The sequence below is a fragment of the Notothenia rossii genome, assembly GCF_949606895.1.
Source record: "Notothenia rossii genome assembly, chromosome: 8".
Taxonomy (NCBI): Eukaryota; Metazoa; Chordata; class Actinopteri; order Perciformes; family Nototheniidae; genus Notothenia; species Notothenia rossii.
This window is the reverse complement of record NC_136906.1, coordinates 76,391,006-76,413,093: the sequence shown is the minus strand read 5'-3', so window position 1 is coordinate 76,413,093 and position 22,088 is coordinate 76,391,006. Positions and strand designations below refer to the sequence as shown.

General features: G+C 39.6%; 1 protein-coding gene across 7 annotated transcripts in view; it reads right to left on the bottom strand.

The window, feature by feature from the left end:
• The window catches only part of LOC307014260 (NACHT, LRR and PYD domains-containing protein 12-like), a 39,496-nt gene that overhangs the window by 2,836 nt on the left and 14,572 nt on the right, over window positions 1-22,088 (bottom strand). For 4 of the 7 annotated variants that reach the window (XM_079642129.1, XM_079642131.1, XM_079642132.1 and 1 more), the window contains 7 exons: window positions 21,009-21,182; window positions 18,027-18,200; window positions 14,966-15,139; window positions 11,913-12,086; window positions 9,576-9,749; window positions 7,239-7,412; window positions 5,795-5,835 (listed from right to left, as the gene is read on the bottom strand). In XM_079642129.1, coding sequence (XP_079498255.1) covers window positions 5,829-5,835; window positions 7,239-7,412; window positions 9,576-9,749; window positions 11,913-12,086; window positions 14,966-15,139; window positions 18,027-18,200; window positions 21,009-21,182 — 1,051 coding nt within the window. In that variant the 3' untranslated portion in view covers window positions 5,795-5,828. The remainder of the gene's footprint in view (window positions 1-5,794; window positions 5,836-7,238; window positions 7,413-9,575; window positions 9,750-11,912; window positions 12,087-14,965; window positions 15,140-18,026; window positions 18,201-21,008; window positions 21,183-22,088) is intronic. The other 3 variants (XM_079642133.1, XM_079642134.1, XM_079642135.1) reach the window with 3 other exon arrangements.

The window sequence follows — 22,088 nt, the reverse complement described above, 5'->3', positions numbered from 1 at the left end:
CTCCAGCAGGAAAAGCTGGAGGCCGGAAAAGAGTGAGACAGGTAGCGCGCAAATCTAAAAGAGGAACCGAGAGTGGTACGAGAGACAGAACGAGAGCAAGACAGACAGACATTATGAGAGCGAGACAGTTTGTCCACGTACCACTGGTTGAAAACCACTGCTGTAGATCACTGCCGGTACGTGCGCTGGGAGCGCACCGTTTAAGTTTGAAAGTTGAAAAGTGTGTGTGTCTGAAACGCTACGTGATACAGTACAGTTTACACAGCACATGTTCTGTAGCTACTATTGCACTCAATGGTAACACTTGAATACGTTATGCAAATATGCAACTTGTTTGTTGAAATGTTAATAAATGGGAGCTTCCTCAAACAGCCATCTCTTTCCCGACAATCCCCTCTGTGCACGAACCCTTACATATGGTAATTAAACATTAAAACACCTGCGGCTTATATATGTACACATCATTCAATTTAGCTGCTGCGGCTTATATTCAGGTGAGCCTTATAGTCCGAAAATTACGGTACATCACAGTCACATGATTTTACATCACAGCCAATGAGGAGATGAGTTTCTCCGTGATCAGCGTGATGACCTTATTATGAATTTAGCCACTCGTTAGAACCGCCTGTTTAAAGACACTCTTTGAGCATTATATTATTTAATTGTTAAACATTTATTTTCTTGCTGTTTTTGTGTATATTGAAGGTATTATTATTTAGTGTCGTTATTGAAGTGAGTTAAAGGCATTTTGAAGGCATGTTTGGGCGCTGGGTGTAATTGTATATATTGGAGACAGGTGGTGGAGGGAGTAGAGCACTAGTGGGCTCATGGGCTGCGGTCCAATTGTCCTTTTAGTTTAGGAACCTTCCTAACGGAGTGAAATGACCCGGAAGAATCTCAGTGGCCGCCATGATAGGAGCTGTTAGAATTCTCTAGATCAGTGTTTCCCAACCGGGGGTACGCGTACCCCTATTGGTACGCGAGGGAACTGCAGGGGGTACGTGGAATTCCAAGGTGACAAGTAAAAAAAAAAATAATCCCGTCAAAAATGATAGTGCGCGATTAGTTTCACTTGGGAGACAATAGTCTGTGGCACAACCACGCCAAAATCCCACAATGAAAACAGCTGCTTACCTGCAGCCAGAAAAATACTGGTAGGTCTGCGCTATGGATAAATGGCTGAAACGTCCGCTTGCTCTGGATTCAGGCCAAGAGGAGCCCGCAGAGAAACGTAAGAAAGAGGCCAAACTGAAACCAAGGCAGTACAGGGAAACATATATATTATTTGGAATCATTTCTACTTCTGCGGACCCACCGCAGCCTCAGTGCTTCTTTTGCGGTGAAGTCCTGGCTAATAGTGCGATGAAGCCAGCACATTTACAGAGACTCCAGAGCACCAAACACTCGGGAAGTGTCGATAAAAGTGAAGAATTTTACAGACGAAAGCTGTCGGAATTTAAGTCGAGCCAGACAGTAATGATGAAAGCCACGAATGTGTCAATGAAAGCACTCGAGGCATCTTACGCCGTGTCCCTGCTTGTGGCTAAATAAAAAAAACCTCACTCTATTGTTGAGGAGCTCATTCTCCCTGCAGCGACTGCGTTGGCCGAAATTATGATAGACAAGAAAGCAGCCGAAGCACTCAAGAAAGTTCCCCTGTCGAATAACACTGTATCCCGTCGGATCAATGATATGTCTGTTAATATAATTGGACAAGTGGTGAACAAAATAAAACTAGCCGGTCAGTTCGCTTTGCAGCTGGAAGAAATGACAGACGTGAGTGGAGAAGCGCAGCTCCTGTCCTTCGTGCGTTACAAAGATGCGTCGGACATAAACGAGCATATTTTATTTTGCAAAACGCTGCCAGGAAAGAGAACTGGGGAAGAATTGTTCCAGGTTATCGACAGCTTCTTCAGAGAACATGATCTGCAGTGGAAAACCTGCAGCCACATCTGTACTGATGGAGCAGCTGCGATGACGGGGCGTGTAAGAAAGGTAAATCCCGACATGAAATGGATGCATTGTATTATTGATCGTGAAGCACTAGCTAGCAAGAGGATGAGCCCTGATTGAAGCGCTGTTATGGATGATGCTGTGAAGAGGATCAACTTCATCCAATCTCGGCCATTGAATCACAGGCTGTTTGAAACTCTTTGTCATGAGGCACAGAGCACGATCAGCTATTGCTTCACACAGACGTGCGCTGGCTGTCTCGTGGGAAAACGCTACTGAGACTTTATGAACTTCGCAATGAAGTTTTTGTGTTCTTGACGGAGCATCTGCATCCTCTTGCTGTGCAGCTTGAGGATGACAAGTGGGTGGCGTGTCTGGCATATCTTGCTGATGTGTTTACCAAACTCAACGAGCTCAACCTATCACTTCTGGCCAAGGAGTCACATATCCTGAAATTGTATGACAAAGTTCAAGGATTCACAAAAAAGCTCAAACTATGGGAGAGGAAATGTGATGAGGGAGACGTGAGCTGTTTCCCACTACTCAATGCCCATCAGTGGTCAAACTGGTGCAAGCACACCTGTCCAAACTCTGCACTGATTTCAGCCATTATTTTCAGGACATTGAAAATAAGTCAGAAAGACTGGATTGGGTGAGGAACCCATTCATTGTGAGTGAGAGCAGCAACAGCCTTCCAGCAATGCTGCAGGAGCCTCTGATGGAATTATCATCTGACCCTGAAGATGGCATATGCTGAGAAGTCATTGACTGAGTTTTGGTGTGATGTGGAGAAGGAATATCCTGAACTGGGAAAACATGCACCGATTGAACTTTTGCCATTTGGTTCTACTTATTTGTGTGAGGTGACCTTCTCAGCTTTAACACACATCAAAACCAAGCAGAGGAACAGACTGGATGTGGAGGCCAGCCTGGTCACAGCTGTTTCCACACTGCCTCCAGAACTATCAAAGCTTATGAAAGACAAGCAAGCTCAAGTGTCTCATTAAAGCTCACATGACTGGTGAAAAGAAACTGCTAGGCCTATACTGATTCTGGATATTATTTTGCTAAGTGTTTTGTTCCCGAATTAAAGTTTAAATGCCTGTTTAAAGGGGACTTATTCAAAGGGGCTCCAGGTTTAAGCCTAAATGTTACAAGATATATATAGCAAAGATAAGTTGATTATTTTGATGTATTTATTTGATTATATTATTTATTTTCAAGGCAACATATTCATTTTTATTGAGTGATTTAAGTTAAAAATTAAGAAAATGCCTGAGAATTAGATGTTCAAATTAAGGAGATGAAATTAAGTTATTTTCATTCAATAATCAGTTACGTTCTACTTGTGAAGGATCATCAGCACGTATGAGTGAGGGGGTACTCATGGTATGACAAAAGGCTCAGGGGGTACACAAGACAAAAAAGGTTGGGAACCACTGCTCTAGATGATAGGAAAGGAGGTTTGAAACGTCCTTTATAACCTCCTTTAGCTTAGGAAACACTGGGCCTTTACGAAAGGAAAGGAGAACATGCTGTCCCACAATGCCTTGCGGCCGCAACATTTACCGTGACACAACATTCGGCCGTTCACGGAAACAACCGATGGTGACTGAGAAATTATATCATGAAAGTTACGGTGCTTATTAAGCATTTTACAACTTATTTGGTAACTTGCCAAACGGCTTTGTTTTGAACGTCCAACACGATGGTAATCAAAACGAGAAATATGAACGTTACTTTTTTTACTGAAATGAAATGTTTACTGAGCTGTGTGGGGTTTTCTTAAACTTTAAACATGTTTTAATGGTGGTATACACAGTGGTAGATGTTAAGGACTAACACGTTTATAGTAAATACATTATATTTATTTTAATATCTTTTCATACAATCATCATACGTATTGGGATTCACGTGGATTAATACGTGTGGACCGGAGGGTGACGAGCATAAGTTTCACTTCACTTTTTGATTTCAATTCCAACCTTGGTCATGAAGAATATGTTTCTCTGTTGTCCACGTTCACAAAGCATAAAACAACAGCATCAGAGCACGGTGCAGAGTCTCTAGATGCGTTTACAGTAGTCCGCTGTTCTTATTAAACATCCATGTAGTCCGCTGTGTAGAGAACTGTGGTTTCCCCACAGCAGCAGACGCACATTTATGACGTCCGCTGGCGCATCATAAATACATCGATAGTGAAAGTGCAGTCGGATTCTCAAAGCAAAGCAGTCTCTTTTCCTAAATCCTTTTGAATCCTCCTATCCACTATCCCTTAACCCCGTGACGTTACACTCAGAGGTCGAGGAATAGTGGATAGGAATAGTGGATAGGAATAGACGATAGGAACTGATTTTTGGACAATTCGACTGCAACCCTCGTTTTTTACCAGGGTGATACAAGCCACAAGGAAAGCCATACAAAAGGGCTAAAGGAAAGGAATCGATAGGAAAGCTGCTCATTGTACTTTTGTTAATGAAATTGGACCATGAAAATAAATGCACAAACGGAGATTCTTGTCTGAACTTGTATCAGTTCGTAAGATTCAATAACTGGTGCCTCAGCTGCAGTGTTATTTTAAGTTAATTATCTGTTTTATTTCTATATGGTTTTGGGCTCTTCAGACACATATAAACCTCAACATTCAGAAGTGTGGTATTTATTGGATAAAAGTATGTCTAACGTTAACATTTCTTAAAATGTTGTTAATCACATTATTTCAGGCGTCAAACCAAATACACATTTGACTTTAAGATGAAGGAACAGGAAGTGTCATTTCAGGGTTTTAGGATTTGTTCCTGTGGTCGCTCGCTGCCATCAGTGTGTGAATAAGAAGCAAAACATATAAGGCTGCTGTTATTTTGCAGCTTAAAGAATGAAGATATTGAAGTAACTGTTATTTTGTATATATTGATTGTTGTGCTTTATCTTAATGTGTGCATATGTGTAAATGTGTTGTTTGTATATATAGAGGATATACATATTTATACATATTTGTAAATTTGTATTTTGTATTCAGGATTGTTGCAAACGTTATTTCGATCTCTCTGTCTGTACAAACACACAGAAAAATGTAAATTAAAGTTGACTTTGAATGAGAAAGTTGATTGGTCTATTGGTGTTTACACAGATTCGATTCAATCACTATATTTCATTTCCGTTTTCAAGGGATACTCTACGCATCCTTTGTTTGTATCAGACCTAAACGCAGTTCTTGAGCAAAACGTTTAAATCTGTTAAACTGTCACTGGAAACAAAGAATGTAAGTTGTATCGGTTTATTTGAACAATGTGATCGCATGATTCCTTCAGGTATTATTGCAGATCTGCTGTAAGCTAGCTAGCTAACCTTGTCCTTTCAGATATACTGACAAAACACTTAACAATATGAAACAGACTCTGCCACCAACAGAGACAGTTTGCCAACTTTATAATGTTGACAAACTGTCATTATACTGTTCTCTATCTTTATAATATCTACACCTTTTAGTGTCCGCGTTTCAGTTTTGTTTTAAGCTTCTTGCAGCGTTTGCCTTTTACAGCGTTTCATTAATGTAGGGCTTTCAGTAAGCTGCGCATATTTCCTCAAGTTGGTAAATATTTTCTAAATGCCGTGCATGTGTTTTGGAACATTTGTGTTTTTATATTGCATTGGAAGCTTCAGCACATTTCTCCTAATGTAAGTGTTTTGGGCCGTTGGAGCAGGTTAGCCCCTGTTAGCCACTCTATGTTAGACATAAATGGGAGGCACAGATTTCATTAAGTGATACATATATTACCTATGATTTGATTGCATGTACGAGAGTTTGGATATATTTGGAGGATATGGGTTCAATACTCACATTTCTTCTGCATCTTGGCTGTGATCGTCTTGCCTCACATCCTGCAGAGATGAACACAATCCAACAGTTATAGATCAAGTTCAAATACGTGTTTGTTCTTTGGGTTAGTCAGCTTCACAGTCCTGAGTGATCCAATGTTGAAAAAACTAAGGTAATGCTCTTTTCAAAAGCTAAAAAGACACCAGAGCCTGTTTTGGATATTGTAACTGTGCAAGGAATAATACTTGAAGTGGTTACCTGTTATAAATACCTTGGTATCTGGCTTGATGATTGTCTCACTTTTAAACTTCGGGTCAATAACCTGCTTAAAAAGCTGAGGTTGAAGCTAGGTTTCTTTTTCAGAAACAAGTCCTGTTTCTCTTTTGAAGCCAGGAAAAGGCTCTGTGACCTTTTGACCTGTGCTGGACTATGGTGATCTGGTCTTTATGAATGCACATGCCCATTGCCTGAACAAGTTAGATGCCGCCTATCACAGCGCACTGAGATTTGTTACTAAGTGTAAAGCCCTTACTCATCACTGTACCCTGTATGCCAAGGCAGGTTTGCCATCACTTACTGTAAAGAGGCTCAGTCATTGGTACACGTTTATTTATAAAGCCATGCTGGGTAAACTCCCGTATTATATCTGCTCTCTGATAACACAGAGAGTTGCAAGCAGCTATTGTCTGAGATCGCATGACGTAGTGTTGTTAGATGTGCCAAGAGCAAGGACTGTCTTAGGTAAGACAGCTTTTATGTGCGCAGCTCCACTTGCTTGGAACAGTCTACAGCTAACATTGAAACTGAGCAATTTTATTCCTCTGAATGTTTTTAAAGCAAGTCTAAGTGAAATGCTCTTTGAAACTATGGGTATTTGTAAATGTTGATAAGAATGTAAATGTAGCTTGTAAATATGTTGTATGATATCCTTTCTTGTTTTATGTTGTTTTATGTTTCATGTGGAACCTAATTGCTGCAGGTCTCTCTTGAAAAACAGATCTATGATCTCAAGGGACAATCTGGATAAATAAAGGTTTGAAATGAAATGAATGCTTTACATCACATCTTCTCTGCAAACACTACGACTGACTGTCCACAGCTCTCAGCTGCATGAGAGACCTAACTAGGCATTAGTCCAGGAACAAAGAAACGTCATAGGAAAAACAAACAGACTACCTTTTGAACTGTAAAATCCCATTTGTCTGTTAATGAGTTGCAGCTGTCTGAAATGTGGCTTTGCATTGTCAGCTTGTATTATCTTGCTTGATAATAAAGAAAGTAAAGAACCGCGAGATGAACAAAAGGAGGAACTGCAGATAAATGGTAACATCACTGATTTGTTGTGCTAAGCTAGGCTACGCCTGGAAGGTGGAACTGGAGAGATTCCCCAGTGAGAGGAACACATCCACCTCCCTGTGTTTGATACAATCCTGCTGAACCAGCAGAGAGTCGACCCCTTACTGACCTGAGAGTCTCCAGTCTGCAGTCTGGACTCTCCTGAAGATCTCTCAGCAGCTTCACATCTGAATCCTGCAGATCGTTGTCTCTCAGGTCCAGCTCTCTCAGATGGGAAGGGTTGGACTTCAGAGCTGAGGCCAGAGCAGCACAGCTGATCTCTGACAACCTGCAGCTCCACAGGCTGAATAAAGAACACATGATGCAAGTTTAGAAAACAATGTTCCTGATTGAAATAATGAAAGTTCTAATAATCTGATTATAGCTGGAGAAGTAGAGAATGTAGAAGTTTATAAAGTGGACCCTCCCGACAGGTTAAAAACAGTAAGTTACAGAAAGAGAACAGAGCTCTGATTAATATTAAAGACAACGTGCTTCACCTTCAATAAAAAGTGGTGACTTCACATCTGAAGCTCTGCTCCTTCTACACTAACTCGTGATGTGCAGCCAGACAGATACAAACCCACAGAAACTGATTCAACTCAAGATCACAGAGTTCACAAAGATCACAAAGATGTCAGGATGAATTTTAAAGAAATGTGATCAAAATAAATAGAGAATATTTATTTTAGGAATAGTGGAGACATAGATCACAGCATCTTCAGTTTAAACTATTCAGTCAGTATGAGCAGGGGTGCACATCACTTTTTTAGTGAGTTACTCAGATGAGTACCAGGAGACAGCGTTTGGTACTCACCTCGAAGCGTGGTCCTCCTCAGTGTCTCCTTCACTGTCCTCTATTTACACTTCTTGCATGCTAGATGATGAAGATGCACCTCCCTGTCTCTTTTTAAACCTCCGATTTGCTTTCTCCAAAACGTGTTGCCAAAACTGTGAAGTCCTTGCATTTCCTTTGAGTTCCTTTGAGTTGAAGGATCAAATACTAAGAAATGATCACATGACTTTAAGTCATATCTGATTTCAGATGTGGGAAGTTACTAAGTCCACTTATTCAAGTATGTACTTAAGTACACTTTTGAGATATTTGTACTTTACTTGACTTTGATGCTACTTTGTACTTCTACTCCACGACAGTTCAGAGGTAAATTGTGTACTATTACTCCATTACATGTATTTAACACCTTTAGTTACTTCACAGATGTGGATGAATGATGTGAAATATAATCTTAAATCAGACTTTAGTTCCACCTGGAGTAAATCCACAAGCTACCCTGCAGTATACAAAGTCATTCAGACTAGCTGCACCTTTAGCAGCTTTGAGAACACTTTCATGATCAATCATTATAAAACATATCATATCTATTATTCTGAAATGGACCAATCTGCACAATCACTACTTTTACTATTGGTACTTATTTTGATAATACTTTTCCAATTTTTCTTGAGTAATATTTTGAATGCAGGACTTTTACTGTAACAGAGTATTCCTACACAAGACCTACTTCTTCCACCTCTGTCTGATTTCAAACTCTTCCATTAACACCCTAAGTAAGTTTGAAGTGTTTTACTCAATTTTGTTGTAAATAAAACTGCAGCAGCTTGACCACAGAGCGTGAACGTTGTGATCAGCTGATTTTGCGCAGTTCTCCAGTGTGTGCACAGGGGAGTCTCCCACAGCAGCGAGTTGGCAGAGCTTTGGCACAATTCTGTTGTTCCTACCGAAGTGAACCCTGTCTGTGCACACAGTGAACAACGATGTCGTCAAGTGATCTAAGCCTCACAGGTCCGTCGGTTATGTCCTGCGCGGCTCGCCCAGCTCCAGTTCAATCAGTCATAGAAAGTCCGAAGATTTTTTGCAGGGAGCAAAACGACAACGTAGCATGCTTAATGTCTGTGTTTTTTTACATGTCTAGTAGTTTACTCCATTGAGTGTTGACAAGAAACACGTGTGGATGAAATATGTGTTTTGTTTTGATGTTTCGAGGTACGCAAAGGCGCGTAGTGACACAAGGGACGTTACGCAATTTAGATTTGTGCCGCGCATGCGTACCTGCGTACCAGTTATGTGCACCCCTGAGTATGAGCATCTTGTAGCTTAATACAAATGTTAGAAACAGCAAAAACTGAAAATATTTGTTAGTTTTAATAGAAATATTTAATTATTGTATTCATGTGTTTATAATGTTATTTATTTAAAACAACATGATGGAGGATATAAGATGAATTCAGGTTTTTGAGAGGCTCAGAGTGAATTACGCAGAGTATGATTTGTCTTTAACATTGCTCTGCCACGGTCAATGAACTAAACCACAGAAGAAGAAACTAGACTTCAGCATTAAGATGCTCAGTGAGGATCAGGATCATATCAGCCTGATGTCTGCAGCTCAGAGTCAACACAACTCTCACATATTCATCTCAGCACAGAAGTAAAAGATGGAGAACTGACCTGAGAGTCTCCAGTCTGCAGTCTGGACTCTCCAGAAGATCACTCAGCAGCTTCACGACTGAATCCTGCAGCTCGTTGTGACTCAGGTCCAGATCTCTCAGATGGGAAGGGTTGGACTTCAGAGCTGAGATCAGAGCAGCACAGCTGATCTCTGACAAACTGCAGTTATCCAGTCTGAATAAAGAACACATGATGCAAGTTTAGAAAACAATGTTCCTTATTGAAATAATGAAAGTTCTAATAATCTGATTCTAGCTGGAGGAGTAGAGAATGTAGAAGTTTATAAAGTGGACACTCCCGACAGGTTAAAAACAGTAAGTTACAGAAAGAGAACAGAGCTCTGATTAATATTAAAGACAACGTGCTTCACCTTCAATAAAAAGTGGTGACTTCACATCTGAAGCTCTGCTCCTTCTACACTAACTGGTGATGTGCAGCCAGACAGATACAAACCCACAGAAACTGATTCAACTCAAGATCACAGAGTTCACAAAGATCACAAAGATGTCAGGATGAATTTTAAAGAAATGTGATCAAAATAAATAGAGAATATTTATTTTAGGAATAGTGGAGACATAGATCACAGCATCTTCAGTTTAAACTATTCAGTCAGTATGAGCAGGGGTGCACATCACTTTTTTAGTGAGTTACTCAGATGAGTACCAGGAGACAGCGTTTGGTACTCACCTCGAAGCGTGGTCCTCCTCAGTGTCTCCTTCACTGTCCTCTATTTACACTTCTTGCATGCTAGATGATGAAGATGCACCTCCCTGTCTCTTTTTAAACCTCCGATTTGCTTTCTCCAAAACGTGTTGCCAAAACTGTGAAGTCCTTGCATTTCCTTTGAGTTCCTTTGAGTTGAAGGATCAAATACTAAGAAATGATCACATGACTTTAAGTCATATCTGATTTCAGATGTGGGAAGTTACTAAGTCCACTTATTCAAGTATGTACTTAAGTACACTTTTGAGATATTTGTACTTTACTTGACTTTGATGCTACTTTGTACTTCTACTCCACGACAGTTCAGAGGTAAATTGTGTACTATTACTCCATTACATGTATTTAACACCTTTAGTTACTTCACAGATGTGGATGAATGATGTGAAATATAATCTTAAATCAGACTTTAGTTCCACCTGGAGTAAATCCACAAGCTACCCTGCAGTATACAAAGTCATTCAGACTAGCTGCACCTTTAGCAGCTTTGAGAACACTTTCATGATCAATCATTATAAAACATATCATATCTATTATTCTGAAATGGACCAATCTGCACAATCACTACTTTTACTATTGGTACTTATTTTGATAATACTTTTCCAATTTTTCTTGAGTAATATTTTGAATGCAGGACTTTTACTGTAACAGAGTATTCCTACACAAGACCTACTTCTTCCACCTCTGTCTGATTTCAAACTCTTCCATTAACACCCTAAGTAAGTTTGAAGTGTTTTACTCAATTTTGTTGTAAATAAAACTGCAGCAGCTTGACCACAGAGCGTGAACGTTGTGATCAGCTGATTTTGCGCAGTTCTCCAGTGTGTGCACAGGGGAGTCTCCCACAGCAGCGAGTTGGCAGAGCTTTGGCACAATTCTGTTGTTCCTACCGAAGTGAACCCTGTCTGTGCACACAGTGAACAACGATGTCGTCAAGTGATCTAAGCCTCACAGGTCCGTCGGTTATGTCCTGCGCGGCTCGCCCAGCTCCAGTTCAATCAGTCATAGAAAGTCCGAAGATTTTTTGCAGGGAGCAAAACGACAACGTAGCATGCTTAATGTCTGTGTTTTTTTACATGTCTAGTAGTTTACTCCATTGAGTGTTGACAAGAAACACGTGTGGATGAAATATGTGTTTTGTTTTGATGTTTCGAGGTACGCAAAGGCGCGTAGTGACACAAGGGACGTTACGCAATTTAGATTTGTGCCGCGCATGCGTACCTGCGTACCAGTTATGTGCACCCCTGAGTATGAGCATCTTGTAGCTTAATACAAATGTTAGAAACAGCAAAAACTGAAAATATTTGTTAGTTTTAATAGAAATATTTAATTATTGTATTCATGTGTTTTTAATGTTATTTATTTAAAACAACATGATGGAGGATATAAGATGAATTCAGGTTTTTGAGAGGCTCAGAGTGAATTACGCAGAGTATGATTTGTCTTTAACATTGCTCTGCCACGGTCAATGAACTAAACCACAGAAGAAGAAACTAGACTTCAGCATTAAGATGCTCAGTGAGGATCAGGATCATATCAGCCTGATGTCTGCAGCTCAGAGTCAACACAACTCTCACATATTCATCTCAGCACAGAAGTAAAAGATGGAGAACTGACCTGAGAGTCTCCAGTCTGCAGTCTGGACTCTCCAGAAGATCACTCAGCAGCTTCACGACTGAATCCTGCAGCTCGTTGTGACTCAGGTCCAGATCTCTCAGATGGGAAGGGTTGGACTTCAGAGCTGAGATCAGAGCAGCACAGCTGATCTCTGACAAACTGCAGTTATCCAGTCTGAATAAAGAACACATGATGCAAGTTTAGAAAACAATGTTCCTTATTGAAATAATGAAAGTTCTAATAATCTGATTCTAGCTGGAGGAGTAGAGAATGTAGAAGTTTATAAAGTGGACACTCCCGACAGGTTAAAAACAGTAAGTTACAGAAAGAGAACAGAGCTCTGATTAATATTAAAGACAACGTGCTTCACCTTCAATAAAAAGTGGTGACTTCACATCTGAAGCTCTGCTCCTTCTACACTAACTGGTGATGTGCAGCCAGACAGATACAAACCCACAGAAACTGATTCAACTCAAGATCACAGAGTTCACAAAGATCACAAAGATGTCAGGATGAATTTTAAAGAAATGTGATCAAAATAAATAGAGAATATTTATTTTAGGAATAGTGGAGACATAGATCACAGCATCTTCAGTTTAAACTATTCAGTCAGCATGAGCATCTTGTGGCTTAATACCAGAGGTGGGGACTCGAGTCACATGACTTGACTCGAGTCACATGACTTGACTCGAGTCAGACTCGAGTCACATGACTTGACTCGAGTCACATGACTTGACTCGAGTGGCATATTTTTTGACTTGAGACTTGCTTGACTAACATTGATAAAAGACTTGACTTTGACTTGGTATTCATGACTTGAGACTTGACTTAAGCTTGAGACAGATGGCTTGAAAGGACTCGACTGTTTAAAATGAAATATTTGCGTTTGTTTTTGTAGTGAGATATTACGTTTAGTTTTGTCGAACAACGTGATTATAGCGTCATGCGCGCAAACCTGGCAACCCACTAGAATGCAGGAGTCTCAGTTAACATGGCAGCGGCTAGCTTTGCTCCAAAAATAGTGAAGTTTGGAATCAAGGATTATTTTGTCGATGACGGTAATAAGAAGAGAACAGTGGTATGCAGGGTCTGCAGCATAAAGATCAGTGACAGGACCACCACAACATCCAACTTCATTCATCACTACAAAAAAAAACACAGAGAAAGGTGCGTGCATGTGTTGTGTTCGCTAGAAAGCTAACGTTAAGTTTAAGCTACGTTAGACTTGGTTTCAAATCGATTAAGCAAAGGGAAGACAAAACGGTAAATTAACCGCCAAGGGATTCATTTTGACTAACCCTGATACTGACGGGCTGTCAGGAGAGAGAGAGAGAGAGAGAGAGAGAGAGAGAGAGAGAGAGAGAGAGAGAGAGAGAGAGAGAGAGAGAGAGAGAGAGAGAGGAAAAGAGATGCCTCGTTTATTTCCCCTGTGTTATTATCAGAAGTTACTGTACACTTTTGAATAATGTAGTTCATCTGCTTTTAGTAGTTTGTTTAAATGTTTTAATGATGTTGTTTTTGTTTGTAGAAGTGCATCATTCCTTGATTTATTGTAAAATGAATCTGAACTTTTTGATCTGTTATGATGATAAACTGAAGCCATTTCTAAATTAACCCAATTAAGTGAGTTTGAAATCGTCCTGCTTAGTTTATAAGGAAATTATGAAGAGGAACAAATTAAATGATTTGAAAATGATATCTATGTAGGTGCTGACGCTGTTGGCGGTTCTAGTGTTAACAGACATTTAAATTAAATATGTGTAATGGCAAATGCCATATATGATTTTCTTACCTGGAATTCTGCCTTTTTGAACAGACTTTTTGAGTCCTAGCTATATTGTCTGCAGTTCTGGGGTTAATATGAATCTAATATGATTGTCATCGGTCTAAATTAGATTTCAAATGATTAACTGTGTATGTAATGAAGATCATAGTGTGGGTTGAATCCATTTTCATAACCACTGTCTTTTAACTGATGCGGAAACTGGGTTTATTCATCAGAATTTAGTATGACTTGACTTGACTTGACTTGACTTGACTTGACTTGACTTGACTTGACTTGACTTGACTTGACTCTCACCACAGTGACTTGGGACTTGCTTGATACTTGTAGGTCAAGACTTGAGACTTGCTCATGACTTGCACATGTCGGACTTAGTCCCACCTCTGCTTAATACAAATGTTAGAAACAGCAAAAACTGAAAATATTTGTTAGTTTTAATAGAAATATGTAATTATTGTATTCATGTGTTTTTAATGTTATTTATTTAAAACAACATGATGGAGGATATAAGATGAATTCAGGTTTTTGAGAGGCTCAGAGTGAATTACGCAGAGTATGATTTTTCTTTAACATTGCTCTGCCACGGTCAATGAACTAAACCACAGAAGAAGAAAATAGACTTCAGCATTAAGATGCTCAGTGAGGATCAGGAGGTTATGGCTAGTAAGGATCCGTATAGTGTAAATATGACGTCACGTTCTCGTTGTAACTCTCGTTGTAATCGGAGCGGCTCGGAAACACTTCTACAGCAGTAACATGATGCAACATACACATTAATGCAGCAGCAATATTAATAGAGAAACATCAGACATAATAGTAAAACACTGCAAGGGAACATTTTATTGCACCAGGAGCTATCTTGGGACTTTTACTGCGACAACGTTGACTTGCCTCGCCTGTGAATAAAAAGTAAACCATAGTGTTGGTGATCTACAGTGTTGTCATTCTTCTTTGAACACCAACAAGACCGCTAACACCCTATTTCAACAATCACACTCCCTGTAAATTACATAATAAATACATAGTTTAGCTTCTCACCATCATTTGCTGTGGCCCACTGATGTTAACGATCATAACTGAAAGGCTGCCTGCCGAACGTAAACATTTAGCCACGTGACATTCAGCCAAACTCTCGCGAGAGTTTTACACAAGACGGATCCTTTCTAGCCATAACCGGATCAGGATCAAATCAGCCTGATGTCTGCAGCTCAGAGTCAACACAACTCTCACATATTCATCTCAGCACAGAAGGAAAAGATGGAGAACTGACGTGAGAGTCTCCAGTCTGCAGTCTGGACTCTCCAGAAGATCACTCAGCAGCTTCACGACTGAATCCTGCAGATCGTTGAGACTCAGGTCCAGAACTCTCAGATGGGAGGGGTTGGACTTCAGAGCTGAGATCAGAGCAGCACAGCTGATCTCTGACAAACTGCAGTCCCACAGTCTGAATAAAGAACACATGATGCAAGTTTAGAAAACAATGTTCCTTATTGAAATAATGAAAGTTCTAATAATCTGATTATAGCTGGAGGAGTAGAGAATGTAGAAGTTTATAAAGTGGACACTCCCGACAGGTTAAAAACAGTAAGTTACAGAAAGAGAACAGAGCTCTGATTAATATTAAAGACAACGTGCTTCACCTTCAATAAAAAGTGGTGACTTCACATCTGAAGCTCTGCTCCTTCTACACTAACTCGTGATGTGCAGCCAGACAGATACAAACCCACAGAAACTGATTCAACTCAAGATCACAGAGTTCACAAAGATCACAAAGATGTCAGGATGAATTTTAAAGAAATGTGATCAAAATAAATAGAGAATATTTATTTTAGGAATAGTGGAGACATAGATCACAGCATCTTCAGTTTAAACCATTCAGTCAGCATGAGCATCTTGTAGCTTAATACCAGAGGTGGGGACTCGAGTCACATGACTTGACTCGAGTCACATGACTTGACTCGAGTGGCATATTTTTGGACTTGAGACTTGCTTGACTAACATTGATAAAAGACTTGACTTTGACTTGGTATTCATGACTTGAGACTTGACTTAAGCTTGAGACAGATGACTTGAAAGGACTCGACTGTTTAAAATGAAATATTTGCGTTTGTTTTTGTAGTGAGATATTACCTTTAGTTTTTTCGAACAACGTGATTATAGCGTCATGCGCGCAAACCTGGCAACCCACTAGAAGGCAGGAGTCTCAGTTAACATGGCAGCGGCTAGCTTTGCTCCAAAAATAGTGAAGTTTGGAATCAAGGATTATTTTGTTGATGACGGTAATAAGAAGAGAACAGTGGTATGCAGGGTCTGCAGCATAAAGATCAGTGACAGGACCGCCACAACATCCAACTTCATTCATCACTACAAAAAAAAACACAGAGAAAGGTGCGTGCATGTGTTGTGTTCGCTAGAAAGCTAACGTTAAGTTTAAGCTACGTTAGACTTGATTTCAAATCGATTAAGCAAAGGGAAGACAAAACGGTAAATTAACCGCCAAGGGATTCATTTTGACTAACCCTGATACTGACGGGCTGTCAGGAGAGAGAGAGAGAGAGAGAGAGAGAGAGAGAGAGAGAGAGAGAGAGAGAGAGAGGAAAAGAGATGCCTCGTTTGTTTCCCCTGTGTTATTATCAGAACTTACTGTAAACTTTTGAATAATGTAGTTCATCTGCTTTTAGTAGTTTGTTTAAATGTTTTAATGATGTTGTTTTTGTTTGTAGAAGTGCATCATTCCTTGATTTATTGTAAAATGAATCTGAACTTTTTGATCTGTTATGATGATAAACTGAAGCCATTTCTAAATTAACCCAATTAAGTGAGTTTGAAATCGTCCTGCTTAGTTTATAAGGAAATTATGAAGAGGAACAAATTAAATGATTTGAAAATGATATCTATGTAGGAGCTGACGCTGTTGGCGGTTCTAGTTTTAACAGAAATTTAAATTAAATATGTGTAATGGCAAATGCCATATGATTTTCTTACCTGGAATTCTGCCTTTTTGAACAGACTTTTTGAGTCCTAGCTACATTGTCTGCAGTTCTGGGGTTAATATGAATCTAATATGATTGTCATCGGTCTAAATTAGATTTCAAATGATTAACTGTGTATGTAATGAAGATCATAGTGTGGGTTGAATCCATTTTCATAACCACTGTCTTTTAACTGATGCGGAAACTGGGTTTATTCATCAGAATTTAGTATGACTTGACTTGACTTGCTTGACTTGCTTGACTTGACTTGACTTGACTTGACTTGACTTGACTTGACTTGCTTGACTTGACTTGACTTGACTTGACTTGCTTGACTTGACTTGCTTGACTTGACTTGACTTGACTTGACTTGACTTGACTCTCACCACAGTGACTTGGGACTTGCTTGATACTTGTAGGTCAAGACTTGAGACTTGGTCATGACTTGCACATGTAGGACTTACTCCCACCTCTGCTTAATACAAATGTTAGAAACAGCAAAAACTGAAAATATTTGTTAGTTTTAATAGAAATATGTAATTATTGTATTCATGTGTTTTTAATGTTATTTATTTAAAACAACATGATGGAGGATATAAGATGAATTCAGGTTTTTGAGAGGCTCAGAGTGAATTACGCAGAGTATGATTTGTCTTTAACATTACTCTGCCACGGTCAATGAACTAAACCACAGAAGAAGAAAATAGACTTCAGCATTAAGATGCTCAGTGAGGATCAGGAGGTTATGGCTAGAAAGGATCCGTCTAGTGTAAATATGACGTCACGTTCTCGTTGTAACTCTCGTTGTAATCGGAGCGGCTCGGAAACACTTCTACAGCAGTAACATGATGCAACATACACATTAATGCAGCAGCAATATTAAGAGAGAAACATCAGACATAATAGTAAAACACTGCAAGGGAACATTTTATTGCACCAGGAGCTATCTTGGGACTTTTACTGCGACAACGTTGACTTGACTCGCCTGTGAATAAAAAGTAAACCATAGTGTTGGTGATCTACAGTGTTGTCATTCTTCTTTGAACACCAACAAGACCGCTAACACCCTATTTCAACAATCACACTCCCTGTCATTGACATAATTAATAGATAGTTTAGCTTCTCACCATCATTTGCTGTGGCCCACTGATGTTAACGATCATAACTGAAAGGCTGCCTTCCAAACGTAAACATTTAGCCACGTGACATTCAGCCAAACTCTCGCGAGAGTTTTGCACAAGACGGATCCTTTCTAGCCATAACCGGATCAGGATCATATCAGCCTGATGTCTGCAGCTCAGAGTCAACACAACTCTCACATATTCATCTCAGCACAGAAGTAAAAGATGGAGAACTGACCTGAGAGTCTCCAGTCTGCAGTCTGGACTCTCCAGAAGATCACTCAGCAGCTTCACGACTGAATCCTGCAGATCGTTGAGACTCAGGTCCAGATCTCTCAGATGGGAAGGGTTGGACTTCAGAGCTGAGATCAGAGCAGCCCAGCTGATCTCTGACAAACTGCAGTCCCACAGTCTGAATAAAGAACACATGATGCAAGTTTAGAAAACAATGTTCCTTATTGAAATAATGAAAGTTCTAATAATCTGATTATAGCTGGAGAAGTAGAGAATGTAGAAGTTTATAAAGTGGACACTCCCGACAGGTTAAAAACAGTAAGTTACAGAAAGAGAACAGAGCTCTGATTAATATTAAAGACAACGTGCTTCACCTTCAATAAAAAGTGGTGACTTCACATCTGAAGCTCTGCTCCTTCTACACTAACTGGTGATGTGCAGCCAGACAGATACAAACCCACAGAAACTGATTCAACTCAAGATCACAGAGTTCACAAAGATCACAAAGATGTCAGGATGAATTTTAAAGAAATGTGATCAAAATAAATAGAGAATATTTATTTTAGGAATAGTGGAGACATAGATCACAGCATCTTCAGTTTAAACTATTCAGTCAGTATGAGCATCTTGTGGCTTAATACCAGAGGTGGGGACTCGAGTCACATGACTTGACTCGAGTCACATGACTTGACTCGAGTGGCATATTTTTTGACTTGAGACTTGCTTGACTAACATTGATAAAAGACTTGACTTTGACTTGGTATTCATGACTTGAGACTTGACTTAAGCTTGAGACAGATGACTTGAAAGGACTCGACTGTTTAAAATGAAATATTTGCGTTTGTTTTTGTAGTGAGATATTACGTTTAGTTTTGTCGAACAACGTGATTATAGCGTCATGCGCGCAAACCTGGCAACCCACTAGAAGGCAGGAGTCTCAGTTAACATGGCAGCGGCTAGCTTTGCTCCAAAAATAGTGAAGTTTGGAATCAAGGATTATTTTGTTGATGACGGTAATAAGAAGAGAACAGCGGTATGCAGAGTCTGCAGCATAAAGATCAGTGACAGGACCACCACAACATCCAACTTCATTCATCACTACAAAAAAAAACACAGAGAAAGGTGCGTACATGTGTTGTGTTCGCTAGAAAGCTAACGTTAAGTTTAAGCTACGTTAGACTTGGTTTCAAATCGATTAAGCAAAGGGAAGACAAAACGGTAAATTAACCGCCAAGGGATTCATTTTGACTAACCCTGATACTGACGGGCTGTCAGGAGAGAGAGAGAGAGAGAGAGAGAGAGAGAGAGAGAGAGAGAGAGAGAGAGAGAGAGAGAGAGAGAGAGAGAGATGCCTCGTTTGTTTCCCCTGTGTTATTATCAGAACTTACTGTACACTTTTGAATAATGTAGTTCATCTGCTTTTAGTAGTTTGTTTAAATGTTTTAATGATGTTGTTTTTGTTTGTAGAAGTGCATCATTCCTTGATTTATTGTAAAATGAATCTGAACTTTTTGATCTGTTATGATGATAAACTGAAGCCATTTCTAAATTAACCCAATTAAGTGGGTTTGAAATCGTCCTGCTTAGTTTATAAGGAAATTATGAAGAGGAACAAATTAAATGATTTGAAAATGATATCTATGTAGGAGCTGACGCTGTTGGCGGTTCTAGTGTTAACAGACATTTAAATTAAATATGTGTAATGGCAAATGCCATATATGATTTTCTTACCTGGAATTCTGCCTTTTTGAACAGACTTTTTGAGTCCTAGCTATATTGTCTGCAGTTCTGGGGTTAATATGAATCTAATATGATTGTCATCGGTCTAAATTAGATTTCAAATGATTAACTGTGTATGTAATGAAGATCATAGTGTGGGTTGAATCCATTTTCATAACCACTGTCTTTTAACTGATGCGGAAACTGGGTTTATTCATCAGAATTTAGTATGACTTGACTTGACTTGACTTGACTTGACTTGACTTGACTTGACTTGACTTGCTTGACTCTCACCACAGTGACTTGGGACTTGCTTGATACTTGTAGGTCAAGACTTGAGACTTGGTCATGACTTGCACATGTAGGACTTACTCCCACCTCTGCTTAATACAAATGTTAGAAACAGCAAAAACTGAAAATATTTGTTAGTTTTAATAGAAATATGTAATTATTGTATTCATGTGTTTTTAATGTTATTTATTTAAAACAACATGATGGAGGATATAAGATGAATTCAGGTTTTTGAGAGGCTCAGAGTGAATTACGCAGAGTATGATTTTTCTTTAACATTACTCTGCCACGGTCAATGAACTAAACCACAGAAGAAGAAAATAGACTTCAGCATTAAGATGCTCAGTGAGGATCAGGAGGTTATGGCTAGTAAGGATCCGTATAGTGTAAATATGACGTCACGTTCTCGTTGTAACTCTCGTTGTAATCGGAGCGGCTCGGAAACACTTCTACAGCAGTAACATGATGCAACATACACATTAATGCAGCAGCAATATTAAGAGAGAAACATCAGACATAATAGTAAAACACTGCAAGGGAACATTTTATTGCACCAGGAGCTATCTTGGGACTTTTACTGCGACAACGTTGACTTGACTCGCCTGTGAATAAAAAGTAAACCATAGTGTTGGTGATCTACAGTGTTGTCATTCTTCTTTGAACACCAACAAGACCGCTAACACCCTATTTCAACAATCACACTCCCTGTAATTGACATAATAAATAGATAGTTTAGCTTCTCACCATCATTTGCTGTGGCCCACTGATGTTAACGATCATAACTGAAAGGCTGCCTGCCAAACGTAAACATTCAGCCACGTGACATTCAGCCAAACTCTCGCGAGAGTTTTGCACAAGACGGATCCTTTCTAGCCATAACCGGATCAGGATCATATCAGCCTGATGTCTGCAGCTCAGAGTCAACACAACTCTCACATATTCATCTCAGCACAGAAGTAAAAGATGGAGAACTGACCTGAGAGTCTCCAGTCTGCAGTCTGGACTCTCCAGAAGATCACTCAGCAGCTTCACGACTGAATCCTGCAGATCGTTGCCACTCAGGTCCAGATCTCTCAGATGGGAAGGGTTGGAGTTCAGAGCTGAGATCAGAGCAGCACAGCTGATCTCTGACAAATTGCAGTTCTCCAGTCTGAATAAAGAACACATGATGCAAGTTAAGAAAACAATGTTCCTGATTGAAATAATGAAAGTTCTAATAATCTGATTATAGCTGGAGGAGTAGAGAATGTAGAAGTTTATAAAGTGGACACTCCCGACAGGTTAAAAACAGTAAGTTACAGAAAGAGAACAGAGCTCTGATTAATATTAAAGACAACGTGCTTCACCTTCAATAAAAAGTGGTTACTTCACATCTGAAGCTCTGCTCCTTCTACACTAACTCGTGATGTGCAGCCAGACAGATACAAACCCACAGAAACTGATTCAACTCAAGATCACAGAGATCACAAAGATCACAAAGATGTCAGGATGAATTTTAAAGAAATGTGATCAAAATAAATAGAGAATATTTATTTTAGGAATAGTGGAGACATAGATCACAGCATCTTCAGTTTAAACTATTCAGTCAGTATGAGCATCTTGTAGCTTAATACCAGAGGTGGGGACTCGAGTCACATGACTTGACTCGAGTCACATGACTTGACTCGAGTGGCATATTTTTTGACTTGAGACTTGCTTGACTAACATTGATAAAAGACTTGACTTTGACTTGGTATTCATGACTTGAGACTTGACTTAAGCTTGAGACAGATGACTTGAAAGGACTCGACTGTTTAAAATGAAATATTTGCGTTTGTTTTTGTAGTGAGATATTACGTTTAGTTTTGTCGAACAACGTGATTATAGCGTCATGCGCGCAAACCTGGCAACCCACTAGAAGGCAGGAGTCTCAGTTAACATGGCAGCGGCTAGCTTTGCTCCAAAAATAGTGAAGTTTGGAATCAAGGATTATTTTGTCGATGACGGTAATAAGAAGAGAACAGTGGTATGCAGGGTCTGCAGCATAAAGATCAGTGACAGGACCACCACAACATCC